Below are 23,584 nucleotides of genomic sequence, written 5' to 3'. Positions count from 1 at the left end.
GGGCTGCTGGAGTGCGGCGCCGCCGCGGGACCCGGGAAGCCGGCTGACGCGCGGGCTGGCGAGGCGGGGGGGGGGTTGGTGCGCGGGGCGAGGCGGCTGCGGGGCGTAGGGCAGGGGTCTGCAGGGCTGCCGTCTCCCGGGAGCCAGCCTCGCCGATCCCGGAGCTGGGTCTGAGCCCCGCGCACACCAGAGACGAGGCGGCTGTGGCAGCAGCGGCGGCCCCAGCCATGCTGTGCTATGTGACGAGGCCGGACGCAGTGCTGATGGAGGTGGAGGTGGAGGCGAAAGCCAACGGCGAGGACTGCCTCAACCAGGTGAGGACCGGGGGCCCCTGCCGGCCCCCTGAGGCCGGGGTCAGGGGGTGCCTCGCGGTGGTGCGGGCGGCGACGGCGGCGGTGGGGAGTGCGCCTCGGGCGCCCGGCCTGCGCCCCCTCCTTCCCGAGGCCGTAGGGGCGCGCGGCCCCCTTCCTGGCGCGCGCGGGGGTGGCCCGTTGGTGGGGGTGGGGCGGGGGCGCGGAGGACGGGCCCGGGCCTGCCACCCGGTCCCCCCAGCCCGGCACTTTGCCGGAAGAAAGCGGCCCGGCACACCTGCTGCAGGTGGTGTGTGCACGAGGCTGCCTGTCGTCCCCGCGGGGCCCGGCGGCGCCACCTGCGTCCCGGGATGAGGTGGCCGGAGGCGGTCGCAGGTCCCTCAGGTTGCTGGGCAGACAAGCCGGGCCCCTTGCCTCTCACTGCTTCTCAAGCGGACGGTTCACCGCCCTGCCTCTCCCGATTCGCTGGGGACGGTGGGTTTGGGTCATAAACTCCTTGGTTGTCTTGTCAGCACGCGCGTTTCCTCGGGAGTGAAAAACCGTTCCAAACAGCGCCTAGTGGTGTGGCAGACGGCAGGATTTGCTCTCAGGTGAAACGCTGTGCCTTCAACCCCCCTCGACCTGAGATGTTTGGAAAGCCTTCTGTAAAGCTTAGTAGACACTTGTGGCGTGTTTCCTCAGTGTGTTTATTTTTTTGGAACCCAGATGGTTAAAATTGTCCAGATAATAAGCTGCCAAATCAGCTGTGCAGATTGTGCTGGTGGAGGGAATTCCAGTGATTGGAATAAGAAGGAAAATACCCCGTGGATTCCCCTCCTCAGGCTTTCTGGAAGGCTGCATTTTGAGAACTCCTTTTGTGCCTGCCTCTATACCACGACTAGTGGTTTAGCATCACTGGAGCCTTAGAACTTTGTTCTTATAGCCTACAACGGGAATTGTAAGACCGTTGTTGAACTTTGTGTTTTTTTAAGAAAACATATGCAAGAATCTTAGATGGAGTCTTGGTTTGCTTTGACCACATGGACCGCTTGCTTATCTATGCTGCATTCATTTTTGTTTTAGGTGTGCAGGAGATTGGGAATTATAGAAGTTGATTATTTTGGACTGCAGTTTACGGGTAGCAAAGGTGAAAGTTTATGGCTAAATCTGAGAAACCGCATCTCCCAGCAGATGGATGGGCTTGCCCCTTACCGGCTTAAACTGAGAGTCAAGTTCTTCGTGGAGCCTCACCTCATCTTACAGGAGCAGACTAGGTAAAATGATGCTAAAATAAACCAGTGTCAAATAGACCTTTGATTCCCTTTAGGGAGAACCACTGCACCTTCCTGGAGATGCTCAAGGCACGTTTGTTTTGATACAGAGGTGGTTCATAACTTACAAGTTTTCCATAGCACAGTTATTTTGTTGAGGTGAAAAGAGAGCAGCATAGTTGGCCAGGGGTACATTTTCCAGCTCTTGCGGTATTTTTCTTGTCATTGTAAACAGTGGGAGAGCAGGGATGAATTCTTACAAACATTTGAGATCAGCACCACAGCTCAAAAAACTTTTAAAAAGAAAGAAGAAAGACCCAACTGACTTCCTGATAACAGCATCTACTGCCCGATAGTAACCTCTGCCTCAGCAGTGTTACTATAGGTCATTGCAGACTGTTCTAACAGAAAGCAGGAAACAGTTCCTCTTGGGTTACTTAAACTTGGTCAACTTCTTCAGCCTAGTGTCAGATTACAGTCTGTAGCAAAGAGCTCTTTCCGAATTTTTTGAGTTGTTCAGTTTCTTACAAATGCAGTTAAGAAAACTCGTCTAACGCCATTAGTAACATGCTACCCCACAAATACATTACACGTGATTGTTGAGTTTAGACTGCTAAATTTCTCTCTCTACTTCTAGAAAGCTACCAGTAGTGCGAGACAATCAGTGTGCGGTTTCCTTTTTCAAACAAAAATGGATTCTCCCCTGGACTAGACGTAATACTTTTCTCAAGGATGAACTAAGCTAGGAAACTGGTGTTTAATATTTATTGCTGAAATGCAAGAGACCTAAATCTTATATAGTGGTGTATTTACTTAAAAAAAAGGAAAATGACTACTTTTAAACACAGCAAACTTTGGATCTTTGGATCTTAGTTTTAGTGTTTTCCTACTTTGGCTTAGAAATTTGCCACGACCATAAAAAATGTGAGTGTGACAGTTTTGAGTAATGATGAGTGAGCCATATTCTTCAGCATTTTTTAGCATGTCATTTTATTTTTTTGGTCGTTTACCAGAGGATGGCTAGACACATATTTTGAAATACTGTTTATTTGAGTTTGTAATCTCTGCTTTGCCTTGTTATGGAGCTTTAAAGGGTGAGGGAAATGTTCAATTTTGTATCTGAGAGAAGCTAGTATATTGAATTCTTAGTGCTTCTAAAAATGTCTTGCAAAATATTCAAGTAATTCCATGTTTAAGAATGTCTTAGCTGTCTGTATGACATCAGGATAGGTTGCGTTATTGCTTTTTGAACTTAAAGCTGATTTGTGAATGCTTCTACTTTGCAGTTCAGTTTGATAACTTGCAATTGAGTAAGAAAAAAATATGTGTGTATATATAAAACACAACCTCTTGGAATTTTCATTGTTTAGTTTTATCCTGATTTTGCAGTTATTTCAGGGTCTCCATTTACAAATCTATTTTGATGACAAATTTATTTTTTTAATCTGCAGAAGCTTGGAGGACTAAATACATCATTAAATGGTAGCAGTCATAACAGTATAACATGTGCATTTGTATTATAAATGCTTACAGATTTTACAGTTTGCTACCAGACATTCTTTACCTGTGCTTTCTTATAATACAGTTAATAACTGTTATCAAATCCATTTTATTCATGCAAGAAATACATTTTATGAGTTAGAATTGGAATCAAATTTCCTACTTTATTGACTCAGTGACTTTGACTCTTGAGATTCAAGCCTAACAGCACTCAAAGAATGCACATACCTGGTTAGACTCGGTAATTTTAATTGATTTTCATTCCATTTGAAATCATACCAAAAAATTCAGGTGATCTAAACTTTTGATTTTTAAAATATTGGTGTTTTACTTTTCTGTGGGGTTGTCTGAAGTAACAGAATTTTAAGAAAATGCCACCTAAAGTGTATATAGCATTCAGCTTTAATAAATAGATAAAGTGATTTATAATTAGCTTTATATCTTTTCATTAGGAACATAAGTTGTGCTGGGCCCAGTTTTGCTACAATTAGCATTGTGTTTATATGCCAGATACTACAGAACAGGAACACTTATTTCCCTTAATGTTAACATGATAAAGCTGGTGATTAATGTTTTTGATGTTCAATCATTTGTTATAAAATATTGATATAAAATGCCATGGAAGTAAAATAGATCTATTTACATAGTGAGTAAGCTCAGCTCTGCCAGTCCAGTTATGAGAGGTGATATTTTAGCATCTCCCAGTCAAGTCATGAGGGTACACTTAGTATACTGAAAGTGTCTGGACAGTTTATTAAATGGTGCTGAAATATCCTGGCCAAGCTGTCTTCCGTGGACAATTAAAGCAGCCTGCTTACAGTAGAGCTGGCCTAACTGGGGGCACTTCATACATTAGTTTGCATCAAATTAGGGAGGCTGCTAGAGAATGACAGGCGGGAAGGCCTGTCTAATAGCAGAGTCCTAGGGGCCACACGGAAGCCCTGCGTTCTAGGTTCAGCTCAGCCACCAACCACCAGTGTAAACAGCCTTCTAAGACTTGATCCCTGCTGAAAACCCTGAAAAGAGTTTCTTTAAGATCCCTTCTAGCCGATTTTTTTTTTCTTGGCTTCTGTTTCTCTTCATATCACTTTTCTAATGCTTTTTTTCTAGATAACATTTCTCTGAAGATAGAAAAAACATTTCCAGTGTCTGCTTAGATAGGGAGATAGAGTTAGTCTGGTTTCTGATGTGGCCTAATTTTAGATTTGATTCTTTACCCAGACTATTTTGTTTGCTCTTGAATGAGGAATTCTGGAAAGTAACCGGAGAGGTTTGTTTAGACTCAGCTGGAACATTTCAGAGAGGAAGACAGCAGGTATTTTCAGCAGATGTTTGCCATGCTGTGGATTAAAACAAAACGTGAGACTACTATATTCTGAAAGTGGATCTGAAATCCCAGTGATCTTTGAAATTCTTACGTTTCAGAGGCTCTTGGTTATTCACAGCAATTCAGACCAGATTTTGTCAACATTTTCAAAACCAGAGGTTAGAGAATTATATGCTACATCTTCAGGGATCATAGGTATTTATACCATCTACTGCCAATAAAAGCTTTCTGTTTCTCCTGATTTTGCCACATTTTAGCAGAGCTCTGTGTTCTTTGCTAGAGGGCACCCTTATTAGTTAGGATTCACCAACACCTGAATCCTTTATCCCAGAGAACAATCCTAATACAAGCACTCTGTGAGTACTGAAGTACATGTTCCTGGAAATGCTGTAATCCTGAATGTCGCATCCCATTAGGGTCTTAAAGTTGTGAGCAGTGATGAGTGTGATTGCAGGCCCCAGCTCATTCATCACTCCTTGGAAAAGCCTTCTCTAGGCCCGCTTCGGAGAAGGCAATGGCACCCCACTCCAGTACTCTTGCCTGGAAAATCCCATGGACAGAGGAGCCTGGTAGGACACAGTCCATGGGGTCGCACAGAGTCGGACACAACTGAGCGACTTCACTTTCACTTTTCACTTTCATGCATTGGAGAAGGAAATGGCAACCCACTCCAGTGTTCTTGCCTGGAGAATCCCAGGGACGGGAAGCCTGGTGGGCTGCTGTCTATGGGGTCGCAGAGAGTCGGACACGACTGAAGTGACTTAGCAGCAGCAGGCCCACTTAGGAGACTGAACTCTCCGAATGTATCATGCCGCTTTCCTTTACAACATTTAACGAATGTGTAGCACTCATTTACTTTTGTGACCGTTTGCTTATCATCAGCTACTCTATCTAAATTCCATTAAGAAGGAGCTGATCAACCATGTATCCCCAGAGTCTAACAAGTACCTGGTGTGTAAATATTTGCTGAATCAATGAATTAAGAACTTGGAAGTCAGTAAAAATGGGGTTAACTGATACTGATAATACAGATTTTCTTGTAGATGTTGACATGTTTTGCCAGTTTGCTTCTATAACCTGAAACGTTTGAGATAATCTAAAAGAAATCTCACCATTAAAAAAACGTTTTCTAGAGGTTCTTTTTGGTTAATAGTTTGCTCGGTGCTTGGCATTCTTCTGTTTGCTGGCTGCCTTCCTTCGCCCCCTCTACTCCATTCAGAGCCGTTTGTTCATTGTGGCTATTTGTTCTTATCAAGGATGAACTACCGCCCACCTGGGCCTTTTATGACGTTCAGATAGTTTTCAAGCTGCAGGCCGGCTTTATCTAATTTCAGCCAATTTGTAGGTCCTTGGTACTTATTAAATTCAGTTTTTCCCCGTCTCCCAACAAAAATCATTTAGACATGTGAAAGTTCAGGAACGATGGCATCACTGAAACCCACAAAGCAAATACCAGATGTAAACTATAGGCAGAGATGAGGTGATAATCTCAAATCAGTCCACAGCTGAATCAGGTTGACCCTAGCCCATGCCTGTAATCATGTTGAGAATCTTATAAAACATTGTCACGAGGGTAAATGTTGATTACAGAACTTACCTTTGTGTGATTCAGGATGGGTAAATTCCATAGGATGCATTGCAGGAATATTATGTTTTTTATATCAACTACATGTCTAAGAGTGGAACAACACATTCTTTTTTTTTTTTTTTTATGCCCAAATATAACATAGGCCCCAGGAAAGTAAAAAAGGTTAAAAACAGACATGTATATTATTTCAAAGAAAGTATTAATTACATTTCTGAATTCTAATTTATTAAGTCTTTCTGCTCAGAATATGGGATGTTTGTGTGGTTTTATGTTTATTTTAGCCACAGGATGCCCACCCGGGCACCTTCAGTCTTTTTTGAACTTCTGATACTTATATATACATATAAAATATCAGAGAACATTGAGAAATTGATTTGTAGCCCAAATGAACTTTTCATTTTGAATGTCATTATAAATAAACTCTGACTATTTAGAGGGCATTGAGAGTGAGACCAGGGTGACCAGTGTGGGATTAGGTTCCAGGTATATTTATTCTGAGTTGTGTCCCTGATTCCAGGCCTCTAATCTAGATTGCTGAGAAAGAGATTGTAGTTGACACTCTTAAACTCTGCGATTGCCTGGATTGTTATTTGCCCAGGGACAGCTATCTCCAGTGAGTGAGTAATCATACCTTTTAGAAGTGAGATTTTATGCTTCCAGGTATTTTTCTGGAGTGAGTTGTAATCAATTTGAAGTTACGAATTTCTCACACCTGTACCCTCCTTACCATTTAACTGCTTTGGAGCCTGAGGAGGAAACAAATTTATCAGGGATTCCCATTTTACATTTTGGGCTTTGAGAAAGATTTCCTTAAGCCTGAATAGAGACCTGACTTGGTAATTACTGGCTGTGACAGGTTTCTCAGTTGCAAACTTTCCATGAAATGTGTTAGATTTGATGGTTCATTTTAGTTATGGCTCCTCATTTGAATTCTGAACCTTGACCCTAAGGGGTTTTTACTAGTATTATGTTCTCAATCTCTTACTATAAAGATTTTCAAATGTACAGATAAGTTGAAGATTTTTAGATTGAACACCAAAAACACCTAGATTCTGCTATTAATAGTTTAACATTCTTGTTTGATTGCATATTTATCCACTTACTGGCCCCTCTACCCATCTATCAGTGTATCTTTTTTTATGCCTTTCAAAGTAAGTTGTAAGTACATATCCCCCTAAATACTTCACTATGCATATCATTAACTAGAACTCAGTCTTTGCCTACAGTTCTTTTTTTCTTTTGATATAAAATTTACATATGATGAAATGCATAAATTGTAATATTTCACTTAGTTTTGGCAAATAGATGTACCTGTTTAAAACCCTTATTAAGATTTAGACTATTACCATCACTCCAGAAAGTTCCCTCATGACCTTCTGCAGTCATTCTCTACTCTCCTTCCCTACCTCCACCCACCCCACTCCACAACCAGGTTGTATGTTTTTCCAACATAAATTAGTTACAACCTGTTCTACCTCTTGTCGGTGGAATCACACAGGTATTCTTTTGTGTCTGGCTCCTTTTGTTCATCATAAATTTTTTGAGACCCATCGTCTTGTTGTATACATTAGTGACTTGTTGCTGTTTATTGCTGAATAGTATTCCATTATATTATGTACTGCTGTTTGTTTATCCATGCTCCATTGATGAATATCTGTTTTCCAGCTGTCATGAAGAAAGCTGCTATAAACATTCAAGCACAAGTCTTTTTTTTTGTAGACATGTGTTTTCATTTCTCATGAGTAAATAAGATTGAAATAGCTGGGTCATAGAGGAGGTAATTGTTTAACTTATAAGTAACTGCCAGACCTTTTCCAGAAACGCTTGTACCATTCTGTGCTCCTGTCAGCAGTGTACAGGGGGCCAGTTCCTCCACATTCCTGCCAGCCTTCTGCTGGGTTTGCAGTGCTAGCACATTGTGGTTTTAATTTCTACATCTCTATTGATTAATAACGCTTTCTCATCGGCTTATTGGCCTTTCAAACATCTTTTGTGAAATACCTGTTCGGGTCATTTGCCCATTTTTACTTTAGTTGTTGCCTTTATTTTGAGCTGCACACATTCTTTGTATATACCAGTTTTTTGTCAGATATTTTTTTTATAAGTGTACTTTTTTCCTGTGATTTGCCTGGTCTTTTTTTTTTTTTTTTAATGCATTTTGACTGGAAGAAGTTTTTAATTTTGGTTAAGTTTCACTTATGCACTTTTTTCTTTTATGATTTTTGCTGACTGCATCCTGAAAAACCTTTGCCTGTCTCCAAGTCATGAAGATACTCTCCTGTGTTTTGTTCTAAAACTATTACCGTTTTGGCTTTTATATTTAGGCCTGGATCCATCTTGAACTGATTTTTGTTGCTCTGGAGTTTAAGATACAAAACAAACGTATAGCAGTTCTGTTGTGGTTTGATAATTTTTAAATATAACCTGGCAGTTAGAGCTTGTGGTTTAATGACTCATTGAACTGAGGCACGCGTTCAGGTGACCTCAGTGGGTGTCTCACTCTGCGAGGGACTAACCAGCTGTTAAAATGGAGAGCCAGGTTCAGTCAGTCTCTTGGGGAGAAATTCACTTCAGTTATTGGGACCGGAGAGTTTTAAAAAATAACTATTTAGTAATTTGCATGCAATGCAGGAGACCTGAGTTCGGTCTCTGGGTCTGGAATATCCACTGGAGAAGGGAATGGCAACCCACTCCAGTATTCTTGCCTGGAGAATTCTATGGACAGAGGAGCCTGGTGGGCTACAGTCCATATCTGCAGAGAGTCGGATATGACTGAGCAACTAACACTTTCACTTTGAGCCATTTGAGAGATGTTTTAGTTGGTTACTTCATTTGGAGTTTAATAGTGAGTGTGGATATAGTTGTCTTATATTTGTGTCGTGAAAAGCTTTTCAAAATTACATAACCGGCAAGATAACTGGAGGGCAGTAATAGAGAGTAACTGTCCGTGATGAGCAGATCCACAACTCCCGATTGGTTTGCAGAAAATTCTGCTTTGATTATTAGATGATTTCTTTATGAGACAAGGCAGGGTTTAGAGGAGAGCATTCTGATTACAGTTCTTAAAAGATAAAAGACCTAATTTTATGGCTTAAAATTGTGGAAAGGAATTCATTTTAAAAATAGAGGAAATTCCAAGTACATATTTCTAAACAAAACGTATTAAGGATGTGTGGCTCTTTTTTTAAATTAAAATATATATCCTCATATTTATTCCTATTTTCTTTTTTTTTTTAATCTTCTCTAATGCTGCAGTAAGTGTGAATTCATGAATACAGAGATATGAGTTAGCTAGTAACTTTTCACTTTGGGCTTCCAAGCCCCATCCTATGCTGAAAGTATCCAATTTCTTAGTAACTGAGTAAAACTGGAAAAATCAAGAATTTCAAGGTGCAGCCAAAGGAATGTTTAGAAAATGAGCTTGTCTGTTAAGATATATTCATAGACATTTGCTTAAGACATGAGTTTTTTCAAAGGCTTTCTTTCTGTTTATGCTTCTAGCATGTAGCCTAAATTGAATTAGATATGCCAATCACTTTTGATCTTTAGTTAAAAAAAAAAAAGCAATTCACTGCAGGTCTGACTTCTTTGAACACATCTACTTATTTTGATACTGTTGGTAACGGTTAACCCAGCCTACAAAAAGGGAGAGGGTGAAATCCATGAGCCAGTCAGTTACAGGCCAGATAGTTCAAGGGAAAATAGAAGAAAATACTTGACTCAGAACCACCCCTAACTATTGAGCCATCCCTGGATTCCTTGCTGGCAATGGTTCTGCACGCCCTGTCATCCTCCGTCTGGGAACAGCACATTAAAGAAAGTCTGCTGACAGCCTGCCACCGCTGTGACCTTTGCTATCGCTGCTTCACGTGCTCTTCTGGAGAGCATAAACTTGTCACCTAAGTGCCAGTTTGCAGCCAGTTATTTTGATAGGATACTTTCCTTCACACCAAAAGGCTGTAAGTTCCATCAAAAGAGGAACTATCACATATGTTCACCCTGGAACCCCAGAACTCCAGCATAGGGCTTGGCACAGAGACAATGCATGACAGACTTGTTGACTTGAAAAGGTTGCTTGATAGCCATGAAATGGCAAAATGCAGGAAGCGCCCTACCAGAAAGTTTCTGTAAAGAGGGGGATTTTTGTACTTAAGAGGGTAGCAGTCGCAGTACAGCCTAGAATGTGGAGTATATAGAAAAGGCTATTGGCCTGCACCCCCTTTTTAAAAATTCCAACTCACATGCCGAGAAAGGATCAGCGTTACTCTCAGGCCGCTGGCCACCTGTTAATATTTTGTTATTGCTTCTCTGCCTTTGATTTTGGCAGCTGTCTGTCTAGGAGTTGGCATGGATAGTTTAGAAAAAGAAATTGGATTGATTTTGAACCTCTTTTGCCAGCTATACTAGTCTCTAACTTAATACCTAGGAAATCAGTTAAAAGACACTTTCACATACTGCTAAGTCACTTCAGTCGTGTCCAACTCTGTGCAACCCCATAGATGGCAGCCCACCAGGCTCCCCCATCCCTGGGATTCTCCAGGCAAGAACACTGGAGTGGGTTGCCATTTCCTTCTCCAATGCATGAAAGTCAAAAGTGAAAGTGAAGTCGCTCAGTCGTGTCCGACTCCTCGCGAACCCATGGACTGTGTCCTACCAGGCTCCTCTGTCCATGGGATTTTCCAGGCAAGAGTACTGGAGTGGGGTGCCATTGCCTTCTCCATAAGCAGTGATTAAATCGGGAAGACTTAGTTTGGGTGATACCCTTGAAAATCTTTCAGCACATGCTTTCTTGTTTAATGTAAGCATATACTGAGATTTTTGTTTGCTGCTAGCATGTCCTCTGATGACTGCAGAGACAGGGGTACATAAACCAAGATGAAGTTTACCGAATGGTTGTCTAAAAAGCCTTCTGGGGACTGAAGCAGTGTCGCAACACCAAGGTTTTATGGGGCTGCTAGATCTCAGTCTTTGGATATTTTAGAACAAGTTATTTTTGTAGTCATTTCTTTCCCCCAGTAGGGACCCCCTTCTCAGTTTAGCAGTATGTCAGAAATACTTTAAAGACAAGCAGATGTTTGGTTTAATAAAAACCATGCTTATCGTCTCTCAGTGCTATTATTATGCATTCTTACTGTGATTTCTTCATCACAGTAAGGGGCTTTGAATGAAAAAAAAAAAAAACACTGCAGTGTTTGGCAGAGTCTGATAATTTTAAACATTTCTTTATCGTTGTAGAAGGCACAAAATGTTGAATTTAAGCATTTTTTTAAAGGAGGATTAATGGCTCTTGTCAGCCCAAAGTTTTGAGACACTTAGCAGTGCCCCTTCTTGTTTTTTCTAGCCTCAGCTTCTCCTACCTCCTTTTCTTGCATTGTTCTCATTATCCCTTCTACCTGGATGTCAGACACAAGACTAACATAAATAAAAGTGACTTGAGGACTCGAATAAGGGTATCCAGCTGAAGGGGGAAGCTGAGTTTAGGAGCCCTGTTCAGAGCTTTACAATGATGATCACAATTCATTTGTTAATTGAGGGAGTAGTGTGGCATTTCAGCATGTTTGAGAGGATGTATTGAATCATCAGGGAAAGTTATACTTCTGCATTTGCCAGAGGCAAATTTCATAACCCTGGCCAATCTGTCTGTGACAGTTTAAGCACTCTGTTCAGAGTCTTAGGCAATACAAATTATCAGGTAACAACATCTGAAGTTTTCAAGGATTCTAAATTTCACTTACTTTTTGGTAAATGTGGAATGCAGTGTTGTGTACAATTAGGACAGGGTCAGATGGAATGAAACTAGGATGGGCAGGCAGTGTGTAGTTTTATGTACATTTACAGAACTCTCTGATGTTAGACACACTTAGAGAGTCAGTTCACATGCAGCTAAATGGTCTGTGTGTGAATTAGACAAAAGGGTATCCGATGAGGGGATAGGAAGAGTGGCCTTCAGGACAGAGGGAACAGCAAGACCAGAGACGTGGGAGTGTGAATGTGCTTGGTTTTTCCAGAAAAAAAAACTTGTCTCTTTCCTGGGGCATAGTGGCTGGAGGGAATGACAGGAGTGCACGTGTGTTTGCTCAGTCACTTCAATTCTGTCTGACTCTCTGCGACCCTACGGACTGTAGCCTGCCAGGCTCCTCTGTCCGTGGACTCCCCAGGCAAGAATACGGGAGTGGATTGCCATGCCCTCCTCCATGGGATCTTCCCGACCCAGGAATCGAACCCACGTCTTTGATGTCTCCTGCGTTGGCAAGTGTGTTCTTTATCACTAGTGCCACCTGATATGGCTGGAAATCTGGGGTAAGACGTTGAGAAGTCTGGGTTCATGCTGACAGTGTGCTTCCTTGGCAAACAATGGGGATGTCTTGAAGGATTCTGAGCAGAGGAATGGCAAGTCTGTATCAGAAGCAAGCAGCTTGGAAGGTGGATTCACGCAGAGTCTAGAAGAGAGATCAGCTTAGGGGACATTGTGAATTCTCTGACGGCTGAGAGCTACAGCAGGACAGAGGAAGTGAAAGCGGGGAAAACGGAACTGGATTTAAAAGAACTTTCAGGGACAGAAATTAGACAGAAAGAAAATGAAGAATCAAAATTGAGTGTGCCGTAAAAATAGCAAATCAGTCGCTGGTTTCCACTGGGAGAAAAGTGGGTTTGGGGAGGAAGATAGTTTGGCTCCGAACAAGGTGAAATTGGGATACTGAAGAACATCTAGCGGAGAAATCTCTTAAGCTCTTGCACATTTGAGTATGATCCTTAGCAGAGAAGTTAGGGTGAAAACGAGAGATTTGAGTGTCATTTGAATCAGATATCAATTACACATCAAGATAAAGTTTTTCTGATTAAGATCATTTCTTTTGAAATGTATAATGCAGAAACGTGTATATAATTATTATGTGTGTATGTAATCCTTAGACTTATTTTTTCTTACTCCTCATGATTTTAATAAAAGGTCTGTAAGTGTAAGCATTTCCCAGGTAGCTTTCTACCCTGCTCTGTTTTCCTTACTTAAAAGGGATTATGGAATTGCCATGCAGTGGGTCTGATAACCATGTTAGTCCCCCGGCATAACCTCATTCTCCCATTGCTTTGCAGACATATCTTTTTCTTGCATATCAAAGAAGCCCTCCTGGCAGGCCACCTCCAGTGTTCCCCAGAGCAGGCAGTGGAACTCAGTGCCCTCCTGGCCCAGACCAAGTTTGGGGACTACAACCAGAACACAGCCAAGTACAGCTATGAGGAGCTGTGTGCCAAGGAGCTCTCTAGTGCCACCTTGAACAGGTGAGGCCTCACTTCAGGCTCCTGTGTGTTGTCATGGATCTAGCAGATTTATAAGAATCTCCAGGAGAAACATCAAACTATGATAGATACAGGTTATTTGTGAGGTTGAGACTAAACCATTGCCCACTCTAACCAACTGTTTTCAAAAGATTCTTATCCTTTTCTTTGAAAAACTTATAAACACAAGATATAATCCACACAAATAAATGCCCTTATACAAAATGCTGTATAACGGAAATTATAAAGTCTCTGGCCTTTTAAGAATGTAAGTCTCTTAGAAAGTCTATCAGATATGTTGACCTTTCCTTCATTCCAGAAAGGATTAAATCAAGAGACCTAACATAGGTGTTTTAATTATCTATTCACGGCTAATGAGTTGACCTCCAAAACTTAGTGGCTTCAAACAGGAAACGTCATCTCACAGTTCTCTGGGTCAGGAGTACCGGTCATGGCCTGCCTGGGTTCTCTGGCTTCGGATCTCTCAGGAAGCTGCAGTCAAGCTGCCCGTGGGGTTCAGCCTCATCTGAGGGCTCAGCTGAGGGAAGGATCCGCTTCCAGCTGGGCTCAGGTGGCTTGTTGTTGCCTGGCCTGTGCCCTCACCACATAGGCCTCTTTCCAGAGGCTGTTTGATAACATGGTGACTAGCTTCCCCCAGGACAGGCAATCTGGCCAGAGCAAGAGCGAACACCCAAGATGGAGTCTTTATAAATTAATCTCAATATTGAGTGACAGCCCATCCCTTCTGCCATAATCTGTTCATTAGAAGCAGGTCATTAATCCAGCCTATACTCAAGGAAGTTATACAGGGGCATGGATACCAGGGGGTGGGGTTCTTTAAGGACTATATTGGAGGCTGTTCCACCTCAATAGATAAAATAAATCTTGCATATTTCAGTTGCAAATGACCGAATCAATCCCATATAATGCTATATTATAATGAAACGTAGAAAGTAAACCTAGACAAACGCATGAGACATTCCTAGGTATAAATTTCTTACATATATTTTTAGAGATTTTCTGTTGTTTTTTTAATTCATTCTCATCTGGCATCCCCAGTAGTTTTTTTCTACTAAATATTTAATAGTTGAGATCTTGAACAGTGTCTTAAAAGTATTTTACAATAAGTTTCCTAAATAGATGAAACATCAATAATATATAGCTTTAAGTTTTTATGATTCATAAATGACAGTGTCAGTCTAATTCACTAGTGGAAATAATATATTTCTCTCTGAAAACTGCATCAGTTAACCTCTTTGTACACTCTGGCCTTTTGGTGTCTTACAGCATTGTGGCAAAGCATAAGGAGTTGGAGGGGACCAGCCAGGCTTCGGCCGAATACCAAGTGTTGCAGATTGTGTCGGCAATGGAAAACTACGGCATTGAATGGCATTCTGTGAGGGACAGCGAGGGGCAGAAGCTCCTCATCGGGGTTGGACCTGAAGGAATCTCCATTTGTAAAGATGACTTCAGCCCAATTAATAGGTATCCCAAGTCTTAAATTTGTTTAGACCTAAGTGTGTATATACTCTTGTAGCTCTGATCATGAAAATAGGAAGTGGAGAGGGCTTTACTAGACAGTCATCCTTTAGGGATAACATGTTTCATTTGGGGTAGGTACATTAATTTTATTCAGGCCTTGATAAGCATTCCATTTTTTTAAATGCAGGCTTAAGTGTACTCATGTGGCAGAGTTAATATTTCTCAAATGTCACTCACGGCTATAAAAATCTCATTTCACCTACACACAGTTCCCCAAAACTCACTCCAGTGCTCCTCTTCACGTACCCCAAACGCTTTTCAACGGACCTTTATAACTTGCGAGCAGAGTGCTTATTTGATGGTCTTATTTGAGCATCTGGTTTTGCAGCTGGGCCACGGCACATGGGAACCTGACTAGGTGCCTGCGCAGTGGTGGAGCTCCCCTGAGCCCACGCTTTTCCTCCCCCTTTCAGGATTGCTTACCCCGTGGTGCAGATGGCCACCCAGTCAGGGAAGAACGTGTACCTGACCGTCACCAAGGAGTCTGGGAACAGCATCGTGCTCTTGTTCAAGATGATCAGCACCAGGGCAGCCAGTGGGCTCTACCGGGCCATCACAGAGACACACGCGTTTTACAGGCATGTACCCCCCTGTGCTCCATGACCCCCGTGTCTGCCTCAGGGTTGAGGTTTCCAGGTGACAGCAAGCCTCCTACAGTTCCTGGGATCATTGTGTCAGTGAACCATGTACAGAGTTGAAGAAATTGGCTATTTGTGAGCCCTTCATTTCTGCCCTAGCAGGGGTCCTTCTCAACGTTGTCCTGCTTTTCCTTCAGCACGTGTGCATGTGGCGTGGAGGGTGTGAGTGTGATTTGCACGGACTCGCTCCACTGCTCATCTCTTAGCCCATTTCCTCACCACCCCCACCACCCCCACCCCCCGGCCGGGATAACTGAGTGAGGGCTTGTTCAGCCACTGTTTTTGCCCTTACCCTGCAGGATGACCCAAGTTGTTTTTCCTCCCTGGGAGAGTAGCTGCCCTGAGTCCTCAGTGTGTAATGAGGATCCCTGGGTAACCATATTGATTCCCTCATTTCTGAGGGTGCTTTAGCATTGTGATTTGACTCAAATATTTGGAAAATCAAAAGCTACAAAATGTAATTGGCGGGCAACCGAACTATTTTTTGTTAAAATAGACACATTGTGAAGCAGAATGGAACATTTGTAGAAATTTTTAGCATAAATCCAAGGTTACAAAGAAAAACGTCCCTTTTCTCGCCATAAGCTGCTTTCCACTGTAGCTACTGTCCCTGGAGGTAGAGGTGCCCTCTGTTTTCACCGCTGCCCGACCAGAGATCCTTACTCAGGAGACATTTGAGAAGCATAGAGGTGGCATCATTGAGATGCTTAACACATATGAGACTGGAAGGATTTATTTTCAAGCATGCAGACAAGAATGTTAAATATCTGCCAACATGAGCCTCCCTGTTCACTGCAGCATTTAAGGTCCGGCTCATGGGGCCACCCAGGCCTGTCAGCACTGAGGTGGGTGTGCGTCTCTGTCCGTAGGTGTGACACGGTGACCAGTGCCGTCATGATGCAGTACAGCCGAGACCTGAAGGGCCACTTGGCTTCTCTCTTTCTGAATGAAAACATCAACCTGGGCAAGAAGTATGTCTTCGATATTAAAAGAACCTCCAAGGAGGCGTATGACCACGCCAGGCGGGCTCTATATAACGCGGGTGTGGTGGACCTCCTGCCCAGAAGCGACCCCAGCCCCCCGAACTCTCCCCTGAAGTCCTCAGAGAGCAGCACCAGCTGCAGCAGCTGTGAGGGCCTCGGCTGCCAGCAGACCCGCGCCCTCCAGGAGAAGCTGCGTAAACTCAAGGAGGCCATGCTGTGCGTGCTCTGCTGCGAGGGCGAGATCAACTCGGCCTTCTGCCCCTGTGGCCACACTGTGTGCTGCGAGGGCTGCGCCGCCCAGCTCCAGGTGAGGGTCTACCTGGTTACAGGTGAGGGGGCTGCCTGGTTCCAGGTGAGGGTCCACATGGCTCCGGGTGAGGGGCTGCTGCTTAGCTGGCTGCCACAGCCCAGGTGCTGACTTGTGGAGGCACTGATGGAGAATGTCCATGTCCACCTGGGGAAGGTCTTTGTACTTGGTGACTAGGAAGGTGTGGCCCTTAGGAAACAGTAAAGATCAGCACACTCTTCTCGACAATGTAATTACTGAACCACAGGCTTCTTTCCAGTCCTGGAAATGAGGATCAGATTTACATGGTAAGACATCTAGTTGGTTGGCTGAGCTGGGTACTGGGATCCAGGCCTGCTGGGCTGGATCTCCCAACAAGATCTCCCAAAAGAAGGCTGAACTCCTCCTTTTCTGTTTCATGTTTTCTCTGCTTCCTGACACTTAGGAGGATGGTGTCTTTTACTTCTTATTTGTGGAAGAATTCTTAGAGTTTTGGGTGATAGTTAACTCACAGTAGGTTGTTGCCTGATTATTTATGATTCATTTCCTTTTATTACCAACTGTGCCTGTCAGGTCCCCTTGGATTGGCTCTCAGTTAGCAAGTCAAACTACTTTTAAAGTTTGTACTCAAAATAAAAGTACCGCTTACATAGTAGGTTTTCCTTTCTTGCACCTTGCATTTCCTTTTACAATAATTTTTTCAGTTTGTTTTCATCCCCCAGAACTGTTAGCTACATGTTGCTGTGGTTTTATGTAAAATTAGTCCTAAATAACTTCTGGTCCTTAAGAAGCTGCTTTTAGGGCTACACATGAGCCAAGAGGATGCCTGCATTCTTCCTTAGACTGTACAACACACTCTTTCCCCAGGAGTGGTCATGAATTTGCCTTTTGCTGTCCACATAGTCTGACCCTCACACCCAAGGCTCCCCCTGTGATTGAGCAAGGGATCTGCTTGCTGAAAGGCCAGCCCCGGGGTGGGGGCAGGGGTGGGGGGGTGTGACTGTCCTGTGACTGGAGCAACCATGCTCCCTGGCCACGTGGCATCTGCCCAGTGATGTGGCCCAAGCCAACTAGCCAAGGACACAGTCTCTGGAATGGTGTCTGGGTCTCCTGCATCCCTGCCCGAGGCTTCATAGTCACCCCACTTGGGGACTACAGCCTCATCTCACAGCAAAAGACTGTGAGTAATCACTTTACTCACTGTGCCATGTTTAGGGTCTGACTGAAAACCTGATTAATTTCCTTCAGTTTATACTTTTTCATAATCTTTAGTTTTATTTACTTTTAAAACTTTTTATTTTGTGTTGGGGTATAGCTAATTAATAATGTGATCGTTTGAGGTGAACAGTGTAGGGACTCAGCTATACATAGACATGTATCCTTTTCCCCCAAACTCGCCTCCCATGCAGGCTGCTGCACAACATTGAACTGAGTTCGCTGTGCTATACAGGAGGTCCTTGTTGGCTATCCATTTAAAATATAACAGTGTGTACATGTCCGTCTGAAATTCCCTGACTATCCCTGCTCCCCATTTTTCCCCCTGGCAGTCATAAGTTCATTGTCTAAGTCTGTCTCTTTCTGTTTTATAAGTAAGTTCATTTGTATCATTTCTTTTAAGATTTTACCTGTAAAAGATGTCAGGCTTCCCTTGTGGCTCAGATGGTAAAGAATCCATCTGCAATGCAGGAGACCCAGGTTCGATCCCTGAGCCAGGAAGATCCCCTGGAGAAGGGAATGGCAACCCACTCCAGTATTCTTGCCTAGAGAATTCCATGGACAGAAGAGCCCTGGTGAGCTACAGTCCATGGGTTGCAAAGAGTCGGACATGACTGAGCAACCACACTTTCACTTTCATAGGTGGTGTCATACAATATTTCTCCTTCTCTGCTTGACTTACTTTATATAACAGTCTCTAGGCCTATGCATGTTGCTGCTGCTGCTCCTGCTGCTGCTAAGTCGCTTCAGTCATGTCCAACTCTGTGCGACCCCATAGACGGAAGCCCACCAGGCTCCCCCATCCCTGGGATTCTCCAGGCAAGAACACTGGAGTGGGTTGCCATTTCCTTCTCCAATGCATGAAAGTGAAAAGTGAAAGGGAAATCGCTCAGTCATGTCTGACTCTTAGCGACCCCGTGGACTGCAGCCCACCAGGCTCCTCTGTCCATGGGATTTTCCAGGCAAGAGTACTGGAGTCGGGTGCCATTGCCTTCTCCAGCATGTTGCTGCATATGGCATTATTTCATTCTTTTTAATGGCTGGGTAATATTCCATGTATATGTGTATTATCATCTTTATTTTTAATCCTTTGTCAAGTGCAAACTTACAAACTGGTCAGAAAGCAAAGATCTCTCCCAGGGAAGAGCTAGAAATAATTGTAACCACAGCGTATTTAGAAAATGCACTGTAACAGGTACCACAGGTAAACACTGAAGACACAGATCCATGAAGGTGTCCTAACCTGTAGTGCCGGCTTCTTTTCCAGTCGTGTCCCGTCTGCAGATCACGGGTGGACCACATCCAGCACGTCTACCTGCCAACGCACACCAGTCTTCTCAACCTGACTGTGATCTGATCTGCTGTGCACTTACAGGACATGCCGTGTCTCCATGAACTGCACTAGTATAAGCTAAAAAAAGATAGATTGTGGAGAGAAAAAATACTCCAACACCCATCTGCCATGCAACGTATAGGGAAAAAAAAACCAACAAGGAAGAATAGAAAGAATATAACTACTCCTCACCGCCAAAATGTACCATGTGTAGAATCAGCACCTGCTGGGTGGCGACCAGGAGGAGCTCTGGGACCCAGACACATTCCTTGGACTTCCTTCTTTTTATGATCAAGTAAGGAATCAGGAAAAATCTTTGACATCTGTTAAGTGGCAGCCTAACCCTAAAGTGGGTACCTTTTAGAAAATGATGTTTTAAATCTCCTTAACGTATCCCAAGGTAAGTTTCCTACCTGCAGCCAATTTTGTAAGAATTTGTTTTAACGATTTACTTGGTTCTTTTTGTACGGGTCACGGAGCTCCGGACATTTTTAATAGGGAAATTTTTCTTAAAGAGATAGTCATCGTTTTAATGTCATTTCTGTTTTTTCTAACTTGTTCAAAATGATTGGGAGGCAAGCAGATTTAAAAATTGATTCGGGGACTTTTTTTTTTAAAGTGGGCAACAAAGTTGTCAGATTTAAACCAGTCTGGCCAGTGGAAAAGAGATCACTCCACATGGATGGTTTCCTATCCCTTCCTCCTCCCTTCTTCTTACCACGTCCCCGAGCCTTTCAGTGATAAAATGCTACCAGTTTAGTTAGACGATTTCTATGTAGTAGTTGGCACTCCTTGGGCCTCTTGAGTTGGGGGAACGTTTTATTTTAAGATTGAAAAGGGAGCGCATGTTCCTTGGAAGGGAGAGCATTGCTCGCCGAGACGAAGCTTCGTGGCATACAAAGGGGGCGGTTCGTGAGTTCTCCCATGCACCCGGCTCCAGCTTCACCCAGTGGGGCTGCTTTTGCTTGATCCATCCAGCCTTTTACAGCCTTGTCATAGATGTCCTAGATATTGGATGCTTTTCTTCTTTTTTGGTAGTAAATGCTTAAGTATTAACTTTTTGTTGTCCCTCTATGTTATAGAGGGGTTTTGGGTTTGTTTGTTTGTTTGTTTCTGTATTCTTAATCATGTTTTTCCACTCCCACTTGGGAATTTTGGACGCTGGTCAGCTTGTGGGTTTTCTAGGATGTTGGGAAACCTAGATGACCTTACTGGGTGCAATACTAGCTACGTTAAAGCTAGAAACCTACACTGTCACTTTACTGAGATTTCTGAGTATACTTTCCATATTGCCTTAATGTAGCAGTAATGTGTTTATGCATTTGTTTCTTTGCACAGACATTTTGTCAAATATTAAAACTCTACTTTTTTATGGCACATATTAGCATATAAGCCTTTATTCCAAGAGGTATTTATTTTTTCACTTGTAAAAAAATAATGTTTCCACATAAAGAACTCTGTTATATCCTAGAGGACTTCTGTCTTTTATATTCAGGATAATAAAGACTTTAAAGCAAACATGGGTGTTTGTATTGTCATAGTGATTGTCATTTAAGCCGGTTTTTAATCATTTAAAAAGAACATGGATAACATCCTGGTTGGTATCTACTGTGGTCCTTCATGGAAAGTTTGAAAATGTTCAGGGTATTGGCTCTAACTGAGGAGACTGTTTACCAGTTACTCGTTCATCTGTGTTTTCTGGTTTATAGGATTGGAATGTAGGTGACAGCGGGGTCATATGCACAGGCAGAAGAGAAGTTGGGAAAAGGACTATGAAGTATTGGAGAAGGAAGGGAGTGGCAAAGTTAGAAGTTAAAAATGTAAACCTGGGTGGTACCACTAGTACGTGGCCTAGTCAGGACAGGTGAGTGTCGTCCTGGGTCCCAGCACAGACAGCCCCAGGCTGCAGACACGACGGCTTCCGTAGGACGGCTTGCCTGCTTCTGCCAGTACCTCGCTGCCCTGCGTGTGCCAGTGTGTGCTCATGAAGTACGTTGTGGAGCAGAGAACAGCACACGTAATAGAAAGAACTCAGAACTCTCTGTGGCAGTTGAGTACTTTCAGCTGCTGCAGAAGTTCAGTACAAGTGCAGTGACTTTAAGTAAATAATTTTCTAAAAGTCAAGAAAAGCAAGATTTGTTTTCCACAAGTCAGCCCACCATCAATTTCTAGGAATTAACTCATTTGTCCAATCAGTACATTTATGGAGCACCTGCTAGGTTATTTTGCAGCACTGGAAATTTAAGAATGACCATGACATGAATGATATAGGACTTAACCTGTAATTTACACTGTTTTCTCTATATATAGAAATTAAATAATATTCAGAATCATAGAATATTAACACTGGAGGGAATCCTAAGAGTGATGGTCTCAAAATGCTGGCCAGAATAATGGATGGATGGATGACAGGCCAACAAATGAATGAGATACTGTTCATTCTTCTAGACCATGGACTCCTAAAGTTTAATGACTAACATAAAAACTACTATATTACAAGGTGACTTAATAGAGCTATAAGAAAAGTGCCATGGAGGCACAGAAGTTGATGGTTAATTCTCCTTAGGAGCCAAAAACCCTGTAAGCTGAGCCTCAACATTATAGTGGAAGTTTACTAGGTGGTAAAGAAAGTATATGGTGCACACAGGGTTAGAGTGCAGTTTGGGGGTCTGGACCGTCCGCTGTTGTCAGTGACGTGGTAAGAAATGAAGCTCAGAAGGGCATGTGGTTAGAGTTACAGTAGTGGACGACCTTGAATTCTAGGCTTCACTTGGACTTGGTTCTCCACTGCGTTCAGAACCAAGAACTTTTGGGGATGAGAGGGTGGCAGTCAGATCTGGTTCTTGCACAGGGAACTCCTGCCTCAGAGGAAAGGATGCACAAGAGCAGGAAGAGAACAGAAAACTCAGTTTTGATCACCTGTTGACATTACTTTGCTGACAAAGGTCCCTATAGTCAAAGCTAAGGTTTTTTCAGTAGTCATGTATGGATGTGAGAGTTGGACCGTATAGAAGACTGAGCATTGAAGAATTGATGCTTTTGAACTGTGGTGGTAGAGAAGACTCTTGAGAGTCCCTTGGACTGCAAGATCAACCGGTCAATCCTAAAGGAAATCAGTCCTGAATATTCATTGGAAGGACTCATGCTGAAGCTGAAACTCCAATACTTTGGCCACCTGATGCGAAGAGCCGACTCATTAGATTAAAGGCAGGAGGAGAAGGGGATGACAGAGGATGAGATGGTTGGATGGCATCACCAACTTGATGGACATGAGTTTAAACAAGCTCCAGGAGATGGTGAAAGACAGGGAAGCCTGGCATGGTGCAGTCCATGGGGTCACAAAGAGTTGGACATGACTAGCGGCTGAACAACAGTTGACATGAAAATGAGACAGATCAAGAGACTTCAGAACTATGATCAGTATTTAGTGGGACAGACAAGTCATACACCAATTCTAATTTGTGTAAAAACCTGGGTTGGAACTTCCAGAGGATGGAAATGGTAAAGAGAAGCATTTGATGGCCATTGCATTTAATTGATATTTGAAGATGTGACAATTTAAGAAGTCATGCATAGGAGAGCCTTAAAAGGAGGAAAGAATAAAGCTGAAGAGGACCCTGAAATGACCCAGATCTAAGGTGGACGGTGAGACTAGGAAGGAGACTGAGAAAGACAAAGGGATGAGGAAAAATCAAGAGATTGAAAGCCACACCTGGAGACAACTTCAAACAGTCAAGACTGCTACATCCAAACAGGCCAGCAGAGTCAAGGAGCTGGGGGATCGAGAAAGGTCCATACAGATGTGGCAATGTTAGGTGGTCCCAGGATCCAAGAAAGAATTGGTGCATTGTGAGACTGAGGGGATACTCCAAGGTTGCCAAATTGTGGTGAGCTGAGTACAAATGTGAGATAGAGACATGGCAGCAATACAGTGGGGCCAACATGCATTGGTGGAGAGGTGGAGTCAGTCAAGGTGGTGCCATAGGACATAAACAGAACTTTATAAGGGAGCGTGAATCAGCGATGCCACATGAGAGGATGGTTGTTCCATAGGTTTCTTTTTTTTTTTTTTTAAACTTTACAATATTGTATTAGTTTTGCCAAATATCGAAATGAATCCACCACAGGTATACCTGTGTTCCCCATCCTGAACCCTCCTCCCTCCTCCCTCCCCATACCCTCCCTCTGGGTCGTCCCAGTGCACCAGCCCCAAGCATCCAGTATCGTGCATTGAACCTGGACTGGCGACTCGTTTCATACATGATATTATACATGTTTCAATGCCATTCTCCCAAATCTCCCCACCCTCTCCCTCTCCCACAGAGTCCATAAGACT

At 43.2% G+C, this 23,584-nt stretch overlaps 1 protein-coding gene and 1 long non-coding RNA gene across 2 annotated transcripts; both read left to right on the top strand.

Moving 5' to 3' along the window:
- Positions 1-20,766, top strand: MYLIP (myosin regulatory light chain interacting protein). The gene is made up of 7 exons (XM_061398812.1): positions 1-314; positions 1,374-1,564; positions 13,069-13,254; positions 14,539-14,736; positions 15,207-15,371; positions 16,301-16,721; positions 19,183-20,766. The coding sequence occupies exons 1-7, from the start codon at positions 228-230 to the stop codon at positions 19,270-19,272; spliced, it is 1,338 nt and encodes a 445-aa protein (XP_061254796.1). The 5' UTR covers positions 1-227; the 3' UTR covers positions 19,273-20,766.
- Positions 321-1,373, top strand: LOC133236666 (uncharacterized). Its single transcript, XR_009732970.1, has 2 exons — positions 321-620; positions 713-1,373. It is a non-coding gene; the product is annotated as an uncharacterized LOC133236666 (long non-coding RNA).
- Positions 20,767-23,584: the final 2,818 nt, after the last annotated feature.

The sequence above is a fragment of the Bos javanicus genome, chromosome 23 (assembly GCF_032452875.1).
Source record: "Bos javanicus breed banteng chromosome 23, ARS-OSU_banteng_1.0, whole genome shotgun sequence".
Classification (NCBI taxonomy): Eukaryota; Metazoa; Chordata; class Mammalia; order Artiodactyla; family Bovidae; genus Bos; species Bos javanicus.
The sequence above is the reverse complement of the archived record's forward strand: the minus strand, read 5'-3'. Positions and strand labels throughout refer to the sequence as shown.

Excerpts from the sequence above, each read along its gene's own strand:
- MYLIP (XM_061398812.1), top strand. The coding sequence starts at position 228 with ATGCTGTGCTATGTGACGAGGCCGGACGCAGTGCTGATGGAGGTGGAG. Across the intron at positions 15,372-16,300 it reads GAGACACACGCGTTTTACAG|GTGTGACACGGTGACCAGTG; the intron begins GCATGTACCCCC and ends CTCTGTCCGTAG. Across the intron at positions 16,722-19,182 it reads GCTGCGCCGCCCAGCTCCAG|TCGTGTCCCGTCTGCAGATC; the intron begins GTGAGGGTCTAC and ends CTTCTTTTCCAG.